This window comes from Labeo rohita, chromosome 12 (assembly GCF_022985175.1).
Source record: "Labeo rohita strain BAU-BD-2019 chromosome 12, IGBB_LRoh.1.0, whole genome shotgun sequence".
Classification (NCBI taxonomy): Eukaryota; Metazoa; Chordata; class Actinopteri; order Cypriniformes; family Cyprinidae; genus Labeo; species Labeo rohita.
Genome location: NC_066880.1, coordinates 31,262,958 through 31,278,649, shown reverse-complemented (window position 1 = coordinate 31,278,649; position 15,692 = coordinate 31,262,958). Strand labels below are relative to the sequence as shown.

Sequence of the window (15,692 nt, the reverse complement as noted above, 5' to 3'; positions counted from 1 at the left end):
CAGTTTTTGCAATGTGGTTTTTGAGAGTCAGCTGCTCATCAAAGATTACACCAAGATTTCTGACCGACCTTGATGTGGGTAATTGCTGATGAACTTAGCTGAATGCTGTGTAGTCGGAGGGGCAGGGAAGACAAAAAGCTCACTCTTTGCCAAGTTGAGCTGTAGGTGATGTTCTTTCATCCATGCCGAGATGTCAGACCGACAGCCTGTGGTATATCCGTGCGGCTACCGTATGCGTTGATGATGTGTGTGAGCGCTGGTAAGAGTGTGAGAGATAGATTTATTGGAGAAGGTGTGAGGGGATTGGGTCTAGACTCTAGAGGGCAGGTTGTGGGATGGCTGGAGAGAAGTTTTGATACTTCTGCCTCATTGAGGGGACAGAAAGAGAAGAGGGAAGTTTCAGCAGTAGATGCGGTTGTTTTGAGTTCCTGTGTGCGTGTGGAGTTGAAGCGCGGTTCAGACACAAGTAATCTCGCTGAGTGTAGTGTTTTAGACAGACTTTGTCTCTGAATAAAAACTACTAGGCCAGCTCCTCCTCCTGTGTATTTTTGGTGCCAATGTGCATACATTTCCCGACATTTTGGAATGTGCGCAAAAAAAAAAAATCCTTTGACATAAATAATACTTTTTACATTTACATCAGAATTAATACAATTATTATTATTTGTTGATCTATCTTGATTGGTAAGCAGTTTTCACACTCTCACACTTCACATGAACTTTGTTATTAGTTTGCACCTTGTTCCCTTGCTTAGTTGGTTGTCGAAGTTACTGATTTGATTTGTCATTTTGTTCAGCTGTTGCCACTTATCACCTCTCTAGTCCTTGTTTTTAAGTTCCACCATTTCTGTTCATTGTGGTCTCATTTTAATTACAGTTGTGCTGGATTGCCTGTTTCTAAGTCAGATTTACCCTGTGTGGATTATTAAAGACTGCTCATCTCTCATCTTCATCTTTGTGTGTACTCAGCTAGTTTGTGACAGCAGTTAGCTCTCAGCCCTTTGTAACTTTCTTTCATGTTCTTTTAGTTATCTTAACCAAAAATCTCAAACTATGTAGTGCTTTATATATTACAGGTAGTGTCAAAGCAGCTTTACAGTGTTGAGCAGGAAAACAGAGTGTCAATAATGCAAACAAACATTCTATTCTGCTGTAAAGCAGCTTTAAGAAGAGGACAAGAGTAATTTTTCCTCTAAAGTCAGTTCATTGTTGATTCAGTAATGCCAATTGTCCAGCTCAGTTCAGTTCTCTTCCAATAGTGTCTGTGCAATCAAGTCAGTAGTGTTGGAAAAAACTAAGCGTTCTTCTCTTGTAAGTATTTGTAAATGACGGTCTGGTTACAAAACCACAGCAGAGCGGAAAGTCTTTGGTGGTTTACAGAAAATAACCTATGTGCTTAGTCAGACCATCTGCAACAATGAGAAAAGAATATGCGTCTGTTTGGTGAGTAGAAAGTTACTTGGTGAAAATGTGTGATGACACTTACATATAGTGGGAGCTTATTGATCTTTGTATCTTAAAAGAGATGACCGTAAAAGGGCTGCACCATTTATTGTGTTAAACCACAGGTGTTTTAATAGATAAGACGAGATGTTGCAGAATTTGCAGAAGAGGACAGCGTTAAATTTCACACTTTCTGACTTTCTTTTTGTCTTTCTCTTTTTTTCTGCTCATGGTGTCAAGCACTTAATCTTTGAATTTTTTCCTATCACAGCTTGGAAATTTCCCTGGTTCAAAGACACATGTGACCTACCCACATGCTCTTATAAATCCAGAAAGCGTATAATGGTGATTACTGAATATCTGCAAACATTTGAGCAATTGTGAATTTTAGAAAAAAATGTAATAGTGTCTCCAGCTGGTTATGAATATAGCTACTAGCCATCTCTTCTTCAGAATATAAAATGCGTCCCAAATGACGCACTATACACTATGCACTTATACACTATATCAGGGGTGGCGAACTCCGGTCCTGGAGAGCCGCAGCCCTGCAGAGTTCAGCTCCAACCCTAATTAAAACTCACCTGCATGTTGCTTTGTAGTAACCCTTCAGACCTTGATTAGCTTGTTCAGGTGCATTTGATTAGGGTTGAAGCAAAACTATGCAGAGCTGCGGCTCTCCAGGACCGATGTTTGCCACCCCTGCACTATATACTTATGCACTATGCACTCAGCCATGTAGTGTATGAATTATATAAGGTTATTTTGTCATTATTTTGTGATAGCCCCTCCCCCTTCACCACATAATTAAAGCTGCAACAGTTTAGTGTTAAACATTCCACACTTCATTTTGTTTTTCATTTATTTAAGTGCATCATCCAGGTATTTAAAATGCACTTTTTTCAGTGCGAACACACTGATCACACTGTTTATGCTACAAACCGTTATAGAATCGGGTAAGTGTACCCATTAAGCCCATGTACTCTTTAAGCCCACTGTCAAATTTGAAGTAAAATAAAAAAGAAAAAAATATATATTTTATGCTAGTCATTATTTTAACCAATCCAGTGATTTGTTAATTTCCTGACATTTTTTATTGCATACCAACCACATTTGTCAATGTTGAGTTAGCCCCACTGATGTGCATTGCTGTCTCAGGGTACCTCATGCAAAGACACCCAAAAACTTTGGTTTTGGGACTCCTCACAAATAAACACATTTCTGCAATTTTCAGTCATTTCTTTGTTAAGTACATTGATATTATGTCAAATCAGAGATTAATGTATTGTTTTTGTGTATGAACAAATAGTACTTTATCATTTTATCATTTTTCTTTAAATGGAAAGATTATTTTTTCAAAAGCTAATCTCAAGGTCAAACCATTAGTCTTACTGAAAGATAGACTGCTGAAGAATTAAGCACGTGAAATTACAAGCACTAAATGTTTTGTGATTCATTTCACATATGTACTAATAAATACATCCAAAATTGTTTTGCAGAACAGATCATTTTTGTAAATTAACTTTTTTTTTAAAGATGGGCTTAAATGGTACAGCCCCACAAAACGCATGCAAACTACAGTCAATACAAGCAACCCTTGAATAAAAAAAATGTGGGGACAATGAAAATTACTATGATGCTTAGTCCACAGTATATTTAAGCTTTGTACATGTCTTTGTAAAGATTTCTTAAATTTTTAAAGGAAAACATTGTCTTTTTTTTCACCATTATTCACTGTGGAACCATTTAAGCCCACTCATAAAGTTCAGTGAGAAATCCCTCTAATTACAAACTTTGATCAATTTTGTGTATGAGTGAAATTGTGTAATGATACGTTCTTTGTGTGCTTTTACCTTACTAACCTTTTACCTTAACCTTACTTACTACCTTAACTTACAACTATATTTTTCGATAGGCCTACAAATTACACACTGTGTAGCACCGGGAGACCTTCTTCAGTTCAGTGGTACAAAGCAAGATTTTCTTGAGTGTCTTCAAGTAGACTGTAAACAAGAAGCTAGAGTATGTTATATAGGCTAAGTTTAAAATGAAAGAAGGAAAAATGTGTGGTAAGGTGATCTAAACATGGTTTAGACTAGTGCGTCTTTTTACAGCCCTTACAGCTCCTGTGTGGCTGGGGTTAAATGTTATTAGTAAAGGTGATGAGGGCTAGCAAACTTTAGTAAAAGGGATTTTTAAAACACTTCTGTGTGTCGACGAATAAATATATTGATGTTTTACTTCTTCAAAATTAGTGATTTTTTATATTTTGTAAATAAATCATAATGATTGGAACACATGCGTGCGCGCTTAAGGCCTTTCCACACTGAGCATGAAAAAGCGAAACGAATATCACACGCGATGACACACTAGAATAAAAGTGAAAACACAGGCCGTCCAATAAGATTTGAGCACGTTCACTCCCTAGATCTTCCGTATTAAAAAAAAATGAGTGAAACATTTTCTGCTGTTCTACATATGAAATATGAAAGCAAATAGACATATGATCATGTTATATTATATATCTGATATATTTTTTGTATGTGTTTTGTATGCAGCTCATGGTATTTTTGTAACAATAAAGAATGTTTATGACAATAATCAGTGTGGCGTTATTAAGCATCTATTTAAAAAAATGGTTTTGTGCCACTGTTCATTTTACCCAGGTATTTATTGTTAAAACGACACAAGTGTATTTCTTTTTCCACCAAAACACTATTGTATTGTGCTCTATTAATTTAAACTGTTTAAGTTTCCATTTTACTTGATTATCAATCGTTAAACTAACGTAAACGGTTTAATTTCGCCGTTCAAAAAAAACGGATATGACGTTTTCAACGCATATTATGAAGACGGCGCGAAGGAGGTGTATCATGGCGTCGGAGCTGCAAGTACCAGTCAGGTAAGAAAATCTAAAGACTTCTTTGTGTTAAGTCAAAAACTTTAATTTCTGTAAGTGTTTTAGTATGCTTTTAGTGTTGTTTTGCAGTCGAGTGTAACTAGTATATTGCGCCGTTAATAGATTATTTCGTGCGGTTGGGAGATGTGAACGCGCATATGGACTGTAACGTTAGTGTATTTATACGTGTGTTTGTGGAACTGAGCATGCGGCGAATTATTAAAATTCAAAGTGCTTTTCCGTCTCATTAATGATATATAGGCAGTTACATAAAACCTTCCTGTGCTCTTTCTAGGCTATTCAAGTCCCAGTAAAATTAGCGTTAGCTAAAGCACGAAAGCAAGTACAAATAATGCCACATTCGACTGCTGCATACTTTTAACATTTTATCTGCTATTCGTTTTTCTAACAGCATACATTTGATCACGGATTTCTTCATCGCTACCTAATTTTGGCGAAATGAAGGAATAGCACAACTTTACTGACGGAGAAAAAAAGTTTTGGCTAAGGTAAGTGAACCGCTGTATTGCCTTTTCATCCTTTATAAACAAAAGTAATAAGGGTATTTTGCATTTTCACTTTTAAAGGAATGCACGCAGTTGTCAGTGTGAACTGGTGGATGGTTAAGAAGCTGATGTGTCTTCTAGAAATCTAAACAAGTAAGACACTAAGATATATTGATATGTTATATGTTAATTTATGTATGCATGTATTTGTTTGTGTGTGTGTATATATATATATATATATATATATATATATATATATATATATATATATATATATATATATAGAGTTCATGTGTATATTTGTATATATTAAGAGTTAATTTGCAAGAACAGATAACTGTTTTTTTTTTTTAAATAATTATTCTGCATTCCAAGTAATATCAATCAAACTGTGGTTGGTTTATTTTGAATGAATATTAATAGCTCAACAATACAGCTAACTAACACAATAAAACACAAAAAAACAAACAAAAAAAACAACACACACACAATAAAAAACATGTTTTATAAATATTAATAAAAACGGATTTATTTGTTTTTGCAAATTAACTCTTCATATGTATATGTGTGTGGGGGGGGGGGTACTTTTGAAAAATGGTTTGAATGCAGAAATGTGATGTTTATCATTTTATAAACTTAATGTTTTTGTGAAAAGCTGTGCCTGAACTATAAATCATGCTTTTTACAGTCATTTTATGACTTTAAATATGCTCCAGATCATGTCCACCCTTTTGAAATAATATACATGACAATAATCACACAAATTTTTTGATCACTGAATTTGTCTTTGCTGTTAAACTATATATGGGTGCTCTTGTAACAAATTGTACTTCATGTGTTTACAGATTTGTGCAGAATATGAGACAGACAGAATAACCATAGGCCCATTAGTGTCAACTGTCTTTGCCAGTGGATGGATCCACACTACAAAACTTATGAAGATGATTGCAAACCGAAGAACAGTCCTTGGACAAAGCATTAAACCCTCTTGGTCCCCACTACACAGGTAAGAACAACTACACTCAACAAAAACTTTTGTAATCATGTTAAAGGGGTCATCAGATGCTGTTGATATGATTCTTTAGAGTCTTAATGAGAAGTCCATGGCATACTTTTGTTAAAATTTCTCAGTGGTAGTGTAAAAAACACCCATTTTACCATATCAAAATCAGCCCTTTTCAGAGTGGGCCATTCTGTTGCATGTTTTTTTAAATACAATAATGGTGGTCAGACTGTTCTCAGCTCTCACTTGGCTCATTTAGGGTGGGTGTAAGATAAGACAGTCATGTAACTCAGCTATTGTGGGAGCGGCCTTGATCGGTGTGACGTCACACCAACTAGAAGCTGAGAATGACCTGATTTGAAAAAGGGAATATTACTTATAATGATTAAAAAATACCACTGGGTGGATTTTTATCATTATAGGGTGGTTGTGTACACATACTGCCAACATGCATATATGTTCAAACAACATGTAAAAGTGAGTTTTGGATCAGATGACCCCTTTAAAACATTGTCTCACCAGCCACTGAGTTTTAGGGTTATGGTCATAGGCATTAACAAAAAAGACAGATATAATAAGAATTGGGTTATTAATATAGTAAATATAAAATATATGGTATTACTGTAAACTGACAGATATTGCGAATACATTAGCTTCCCAAAAACAATACATTCTAAAGCAAGGCAGGCGTGTCAAACCTGCTCTTGGAGAGACAGTGTTCTGGAGTTTAGCTCCAACACCCCTGGAGTATTTTGCCATTATGGAGAGTATCACGATGCATGCACATTGCTTTCCTCTGCAAGCAAACAAGGCCCAGCGCATCCATGTTCTACGTCAGCAGAATCACACGTATGCGTTATGCAAAGAGGTACTCTCGATAATGGCGGAAGACACAATTTGGAGAAGAATTGTTGAATAAAGTCAGTATTTTTTTTTCTTTGCACACAAAAAGTATTCTCACTGCTTTGTAAAATTATGGTTGAACCACTGATTTTTACACTGTTTTACTGATGTCCTTACTACGTTTCTGGGTCTGGGAGCATTTCAGTTGCATTACTGTCTATGCCGGGTCAGAAAGCTCTCAGATTTCATCAAAAATATCTTTATTTGTGTTCCGAAGATGAATGAAGGTCTTGTGGGTTTAGAACGACATGAGGGTGAGTAATTAATGACAGAATTTTCATTTTTGGGTGAACTATCCCTTTAATTGGGAATATTGCTAAACTCTGCAGGACAGTGACTTTCTGTGCTGATCTGGTCCAGTACTGTTATAGTTTCATTTTCCACTGTAATGTTAGTTAGAATTCCATCTGAACTGCTTGCCTGTATATTTCCCGTAAGGAAATGATCAGACAGAATAATAATGACATTTTTCAAATGTGTTTTTTTTGTTTGTTTTTTTTAGAAAAATGTAAAGGCTAAATCTCATGAATTTTGTTGTTGTCTGCATCTTTAGACTAATGACGTTGAAGTACCCAAATGAAGACACTAGCAGTGTTATTATGGAGTATATGGTAAGTTGTTTTATTTATTAATTAATTTATTTATTTATTGGTATTTTCAAGGGTGATAAATGCTACGGTAATTTACGGTAAATTTAAGAATTTGAGTACTCCATTCTTTTAAATATCCTCTCTAGGATACAGACGTTGGCAGCACTCAGGAGGTGATCCAGAGGAATCATGGGAATCTATGTCATACGATTTGAAGGTGCAGACATTGAAGACAGCCCAGCAGATGTTGGAGTGTTGGTAGATAAATTTCTTCAGGACCTTAGCAGTAAACCCTATGAAAAAACATGTTGCTGGGACTGATATATGGATTAAACTTGAACTCCTGAAATCAGGTACATATTTGGAGTACTGCAGAAGTTATTTCTGGAGCCAGTTCCTGTTCCTGGATTAAGGTTTGATTGGTTACCTTTATATGCCAATTAGAAAAGGACAGTAGTTTAATATTTCTGTAATTTTGTAATGTGGTTGTAACTGTAATTGTTGCTCTTGTTTAACAAATACACTTGATAATTTGTGACATCTTGTCTTTTGTGATTCATTGCAAAATAATCAAACAAAAATGCTTTGTTGAAGGGAGTAACTTTAACTTGAAATCATTTAGTTAAAGTAACTAGAACCAATTGGATGGAACCACTGTCCATAATTTAAATGAGTTGTCTGAAACAAACCTCCTTATGTTGATAAAGTGAAACATATTTGGCCAGTTTTTAATAAACCAAAACATGTTCACTAAACTTCACCGGTTTAAGTTACAAGGAAGTGAATAAATTGAGTTGGTTGGACATTACTATTTCACATAAATTCTTCCTCATCCAGCTGTGTTGTCACAACACAAAGAGTTTGCATAGATTCAAAAAATTCCATTCATGTTCATCAAAAACAATTTGGTTGTGTGGAACCACTGTCCATAATTGAATTAAGTAGGTTTAAAGAATCATTTTTTTGAGTGTACAAAGAGTGCATGTCTACCTATTATAGAATCAAAATCAACTACAGATCACTGTCAGAAGTTATTACCAGCACTCGATGATGGTTAAAAACAAATACATGAATAATTATAGAAATTTTCAAATGGTTCGTGTGAAAGCACCATTTGTCTGCTGAATTGCTGAATTGCTTTGCGCTTTCGCATCGCGCTCAGTGTGGAAAGGCCTTTACATGTTGCCAAAGTACCAATTAAGCCCATGCTGGACTTTTGACTTTATTCATAAAATATCTTAATTTTATATTCTAAAGTGTACATTAACTAATACATTTTCAAATGAGAGAGAAATCTTGCATTTTAACAGCTGTTTTTTTTCTTATAAACCATGTCAGTATCTATGGGCTAAATTACTGCACTTACCCTAGCCCCCACTATAAAACGTTTTCACTATTTTCCATTGTAAACAAAAACCAGGGCTATTAATAAAAGACCCAGGGCTTCAGCAAGGCTCAACCAACCCTGCGGCTGTTCAAAAGCCACTAAAAGGTCAAGGGTCAGCGTGCTGCTATTGTCGGATGAGGTTTCCAACAACAGTGCGTGCTGTAGATTTCTTGTTTGCCTTTCTCCCTCTTTGGACTTCTCCGTGCAGCCTTTAACTTATTTCCACAAGAGCACACTCGACTACAAGGCTTTTGACCCCACATACTGCTGCCTGTCGGTCTCCGGCGCTCTCCTGCGTGTTTGGGAATGTTGCCACCCTTCTCCAGTGTCAGGATGGAGCTAATTTTAGCAGGACAGCTGAATGTGAGGGGTCATAATGCTGGATAAATACAGTGACCAATCAGACAGGCAGCTGTTGTGGTCTGTGCCAGATCTTTCCTTCTTCCCCTTCTGCTTCTCTCTCCCTCGCTTAAGGGGTCGCTCCGTTTTGTCTGTGCTTCTTTCAGCAAGTAAGGTAAGAAAATTATTTTAAAACGTATCTAAATTCTGTCTTAACTGAACATTGGTATTAGAAGGCTATCACGGTGCTAATCAGTATGAATAACCCTTACGAAAAAGAAGTTTCTTCAAGTGTGCTATTAGCATACTTCTCTTAAACTAAAAACAGGAAAGTATACTTTCAGTCTACCTTTTATGTACTTTTCAGAAATGTGCTTTATATACTTACAATGACATTTATGTATACTTATACTTAGAAAAGGTCTAAATATACTATCAGGGCTATGCTTGTGCTCTGAGAATCCGTGTTGTCATTTTTATACACAAGAGATACTATTGCACATCTTCTGCACAGAGTTTCCAAAACACAAGTGAAGAAGAAACCAAAACAGATGCTTCCACACTGTAAAAAATGCAAATACATATTTTCCATTTCCAGTCTCAAATACTAAAAAAGCTATTTTCTTGAGACTATATAAAAACTCTTGTCAGACCAACAAAACTACCCCAAATGTTGCCCCAACTAGTCAAACACAGTTGTCTGAACAAAGAATTTCATACTGTTAAAATGTTAAGGCTTTGTAAGTTCCCATCATGCATTGCAGCATTAATAAATAATCCAGTTACTGTTATAGGATTATTGTTTTGCTGTTTGCTGACTTCATTTAAACTTTTTTGTTGTCATTTTGTCATTATTGTTAGTTATTTGTTGTACTGTGATGTAAAGACCTCGTCTTTTTAATATTTGCTGATTGCCACCGCTCTTGAGGGCTGTGTATCTAGTTTTGAGGCCTAGATTCTTTTCAACCTCTTATATCCGTTTCCTAGATGTCTTAGTTTTGTAAAATGCTTTACAAACAAAAACAACATTGTCTACATATTTGACTCATTTATTTATAATGATTTGTATGTTCAGATATTCATATAACAAAATATATACAAATTAATACCTAAATAGGCACATAGTAGTATACCTAAAGTATGATTTAAAGTTCACAAAAAAGTGAGTATGAGTAAACTTGCAGTATAAAACTACTAAACTAGTAGTTTACTGAGACTATACTTCAAAGTGTACGGTATACCTATAAGTTCACTTTTAGTATACTTGCAGTACAAACTGAAAACTGCTGTTTACTACTGTTATACTTAAAGTATACTTTCAAATACTAGAAAGTGGGCCAATTTAGTCCCAAGGAGTATAAAAATAGTACACTTAAAAGTATACTACTAGTACACTGATATTTGTATACTTACTACATAAAGTATACTTAAAAATATATTTGAAGTATACTTTATAAAATAAACTTGAAGTATACTTCTTTTTGGTAAGGGAAGACAGCAATGGAAACAGGACATTGTGGCTGTGTGGTGGCTTTATCAGAGCAAAACATTTCGAAAATAAAAGGAGGAGGAGGAAGCAAGTGTTACGTATTTTCTAACAAAGCATCTGACCTGATGAACTGTGATAACTGTTATTGTGCACTCATACTGGTCTTGCTGTAGTTGCTAAATATTGCAAAAGCCTGACTCTTTATCTAAAGACTTCTGATATGTGATTGGCTTATGCTGCAAGATCTGTTTAATGCTTTAAAGCAATTAAACAATATTAATTTTTCAAATAATTTTAGTTAAATATATATGTTTTTAACGTTTGAATCTCACAGCATAACAGTATGGTCACTACTAACATTGACACCATTAGATCAAACATGATCGACATGTTTACTGTTAAAAATATTCTAAAGCAAAATCAGTCTCCACATAAATATGAGAGCATTTTTCTATTGCAGAAATGCTTCAGCTGATTTTAACGAGATTCACACAACAGAGCCATTTAGTAAATCATAGATAAACTATTCTAAATGATTCATCATGCATGATGTTACAAAGGTCAGTGCAGCAGTACTATAGGCCTTCTATATGCTTGTAGTATTTTCATATTGCTATCATTTTAGATCATTTTACTTTTATAACCAGCGGCCAGTAGTTATAACCGTTAATTATAAAAAATAATATATCATCAATATGAGTGTTTGGGTATCTGTGGGTTCAAGTGTAGAAATAATCAAATACTTTATTAGTTGCAGCCTGAAAAAATGTTCTCCAATAGAACAAACAGAACAAAAGATTATTTATGTATGTATATATATATATACAGTACTGTGCAAAAATCTTAGGCCACTAGTATTTTCACCAGCTAAAAAATGGTTTAAAGTCAGTTATTTCTATCTGCTGTGTGTCAGTAGGAAACATCAGTTTACATTTCCAAACATTCTGTTTGCCATTAATTGTAATAATCTAGTGAGATTTTTGTTTGACAGCAGCCAGTGCTCCACACAGAGATCTGATCTCACCATCATCCTGTCTGTCTCTGGAATGACATGAAGAAACAGAAAAACTGAAACAGATTAAATCCAGAAGAACTGTTTCAACATCTCCAAGATGTTTCAAGTAACCTACCTGCAAAGCTACCTGAAAAACTCTGCACAAGTGCACATAGGGCAAAAGCTGCTTTAAACGCAAAGGATGGTCACATCAAATGTTGATTTATTTTAGTTAATAGAAGTTCATTGATAAAGAAAATCTATGTATGACATTGTTTTTGACAGCATCCTCATTTTATGTGCTAACGGTCTAAAAATGTTAACAGTACTGTAGCTTTGTAGGTGTAGGTCTCTTAAAGCATCTTGGAGATGTTGCCACAGTTCTTCTGGATTTAGTCTGTCTCAGTTTTTTCTGTTTCTTAAGACAGACTGGATTGAATGATGGAGAGATCACATCTCTGTTTGCACAAGGAGTCTGACAACAGCCTGTGTTTCTAATTAATGGCAAAATGAATGTTTAGAAATGTAAACTGATATTTCCTACTGACACACTACAGCAAAAGACCGACTTTAACTTACTTTAAACCATTTTTTAGCTGGTGAAAATACTAGTGGCCTAAGACTTTTGCACAGTACTGTATATATTTATATACATCCTTGTTGCACGTCAACACCAGTGCAGCTGGTAGACCTGGTTTATATATAGGCTGAACTCTTAGGCAGAAGTGTCATAAAGAGCAAAGGTAGAATGAAGGAGGGGTGACAGGAAGAGAGCTCGTCCTACATACCTCACATAAAGGTCAACACTGAGAGTAGGCCTCCTAAAGCACAGCTTTACTCTATAGGGGACAGAAAGTGGGAGTAAATTCATAGAAATGAAGAAGAAAGAAAGCAAAAAGTGAAGAGCAGAAGTTAAGCATACTTTCACAGGATATTTCCCTATACACTCATTAAAAAAGCAGATGTCTGACCATTGCAGACAGTATTTTTGAAATATGGATTTTAAAAACGCCCTCTCTGTATTCAGATTAAAATAAAGTTCATCAAAACACTTCCTCTTCACAAAATCCCTTTGGGTCACAATTATTTATTTACCAGATATTTTAATATAACAGGGAAATTACTGCAACAGCCAGAAATGCAGTGCTGAAGTGTAGGTTATGATTTTTCTGATGCATTATATCTTCTAGCATTACACAATATACACTATGCTGGTTTGTTTCTTTTTATTTCTTTTTTTTTTTTTTGAACATATCAAAGAAATACCATGCTATTATAATCATTAAAGGTAATGTGTGTAATTTTTTTCAGCACTAAAATACTTAATCTCACAAGTCTCTGAGCTAGAGTCCAAGTCAAGTCTCAAGTCTCTTTATTATAATAAGTCTCTGGTTATAATAAGTGTTGCATCACGTACAGCGACCCATCCGACACTGCATAGCTATATATAAGGAATTCAAAGCATGTAATATGTTATAACGACTCCTTTATCTATTAGCATACAGTATCAGCTTTGATTTTGGTATATAATCAGTGTAAACAGGCTATTGCAACATGACAAAAACACCAAGAATGCTTTACTTTTAAGTTAATATCTGTATTTTGCCTTGTAGCATGAACACACAGTACAGTGCAGACCAAAAATTAAGAAAGACCAAATATGGTCAAACATCACATTGTAGCTAAATGCAAAACACTATTGCAACAAACCAAATTATGTGAAATATATGAAGAGTTCAGATGCAAAAGCCTCTAAGTGCCATCTGAAATTTTCTTTAGAATGATCATTTTTATCAAGCTTGTATATTTAAGTTTAATAATTTCACTTAAATGGCAATGAAAATGACCTATTAATTGTCATTTCAGTGAAATTACTTGAATTACTTAGCCAGCGGCACGTAAATGATTACGTTAATCGACCACCACAAGTTTGGCAATTAACCCTTGTATGGTGTTCGGATCTGTAGGACCCGTTTTCATTTTTTATCAAGAGAAAAATGATACGATTAATTATTTTTTCAAACTCATTGGCCTTGGCTCATTTTCTGTGAAGAATATATATCTGAACACATTTTCAGTGACCACACTGGTCACACACTCTCTCACACGCACACACGCAAGTACGCGCGCACACACACACACACTCACTTGGATATGTGGTTTACAGGACTCTCCATAGGCGTAATGGTTTTACTAATGTACCAACTGTATAATCTATCCTCCTACACTAACCCTACCCCTAAACCTACCAATCACAGAAAACTTTTGGCCTTTTTTGAATTAAAAAGAAAAAACATTTAGTAGGGCTGGGTATCGATTCAGATGTTCCGATTCGATTCGATTTCGATTTTCAAGTTCTTAATTCGATTCGATTTCGATTCTCGATTCGATACTCGATTTTCGATTCTTGATTTCGATTCTTGATTTGACAAGAGATTTGTAGTATCAAGGCTCTACACTTACTTTTCTTGCTAGGAGCACTTGTGCTCCTAATTTAAAAAAATTTAGTAGCACAATCAAAATTTTAGGAGCACATTCTAAACACTAATCCAAAAATCTGATAAAAAAATTTGCCTTCCCATTATGAGGTGATATTTGACTCCTTAAACTGATTTACAGGGGAATGTAACCTTTGTTTTTACCTTTTCATATGTTTAATGAGGCTCAGAGGTGGCAGGAGTGCAATCATATTCCTAAATTCATTGTTGAGATTAATGTTTTAAATCAAATTTTTTAAATACAGAAATGTTAAATGATTTAAATAACTGCCAGCAAGTGGCGGCAAGAGACTGATTTAATTACTGAATCATATCATTCATTTGATTCGTTCGAACTGCTGCTTCATTTAGGAATAAAGAGTGACTGTCTTTATGAATGGGAAATTGAATCATTTCACTAGATTCGTTTTAAAAACGAGTTCATTCATAAACGAAACACCGCTGTGTTTGAATGGAGATGCGCAGCGGCTCAGTTGTGACTTGTTTGACTACTTTTGACGAAATAGAGCAAAATCAGGCAATAGTGTTATAGTCAGACAATGTAGGTCACTTAATAATAACATCTTGTTTATTTAACTGCTGTATTAAATCAGTATCTCATTTACAAACTCCCTTAAAATTAGTAAAAGCTTAGTTCGCGATATCACAAAGCTCTATTATAATCAACGACGCTGTCTGTACTGTCACTAATCAGTCTCTTATTTACACTTATTATTTACAAAATGTGTGGCCGCGCCCGCGCGCAGCAGATACACGTCACGTGTTACATGGGCAGGTTATAGGTAACGGAGGGAGGGGGATAGGACAAGATGGCGGGCTGAACACGTGTTTAAACTGAGCTCCCTAGCTAGTCTCCGAAGTTAACGTTGAAACACATAAATCTCATCTACGTCTACCTAAAATGAACAGTTGAAACACTGTAGAGTTGTTTTATGTCTTCAAAATGCGGAAATCTTCACAGCAAACTAGCCTCCCGAAGATTATTATCCCTCCGGCCCGTGGCTCGACTCCAGCTTCGATCTCAGACGACGCAGAAATGGAGGCACAGTCCGCTCAAACAGATAAACGCCGTGATTCGTCTCATCTCACCCCCACTAAATCAAACGCCTTGAAAAAATTAAGGCCCCACGACGAGGATATCACTAATGCAACGCTTTTACAAGCCATAACTTCACTCACAGCTCGCTTTGATTCACAAGATGAAAAACTAGAAGAAATGGCGAATCAGATGCGAAGGAACAGTGTTATGATCGCAGAGATTTCCAAGGCTGTCGAGTTCAATGCCGCTGAAATTAAAGACTGCAAAGAAAAGTGCCTAGAGACGAGCAAGTCACTTCTGGGTCTAACTTCATCGCACAAAGACCTGGCGAGTAGAACATCTGAACTCGAGCGATATAAAAGAAGATGGAATCTGCCGATCAACGGTATGAAAGAGAAGCCTGAAGAGGATCCCCACAGGGAAGTGATCGGTCTTTTTGCTGAAATCGCACCGCACCTGGTTCAGAAATTAGATGACATTGTTGACACAGTACACCGAATCGGCAAGAAGGAGCCAGGGAAACCAAGGCAGATGATTGTGCAATTTGCAATGCGAAAATACAGGGATGAATTTTGGCAATCAACAAAGAACTCATCAGTCTGCCG

General features: G+C 35.6%; 1 protein-coding gene and 1 long non-coding RNA gene across 3 annotated transcripts in view; both read left to right on the top strand.

The window, feature by feature from the left end:
* The first annotated feature begins 4,288 nt into the window (after positions 1–4,288).
* Positions 4,289–7,899, top strand: LOC127174394 (uncharacterized). Its single transcript, XR_007828877.1, has 6 exons — positions 4,289–4,342; positions 4,752–4,848; positions 4,927–4,998; positions 5,691–5,851; positions 7,305–7,362; positions 7,488–7,899. It is a non-coding gene; the product is annotated as an uncharacterized LOC127174394 (long non-coding RNA).
* A 1,190-nt stretch (positions 7,900–9,089) lies between these two features.
* aldoab (aldolase a, fructose-bisphosphate, b) overlaps positions 9,090–15,692 on the top strand; it is a 29,070-nt gene continuing 22,467 nt past the window's right edge. Inside the window, exon 1 of one of the 2 annotated variants that reach the window (XM_051124397.1) lies at positions 9,090–9,242. In XM_051124397.1, coding sequence (XP_050980354.1) covers positions 9,105–9,242 — 138 coding nt within the window. In that variant the 5' untranslated portion in view covers positions 9,090–9,104. The remainder of the gene's footprint in view (positions 9,243–15,692) is intronic. The other variant, XM_051124398.1, reaches the window with a different exon arrangement.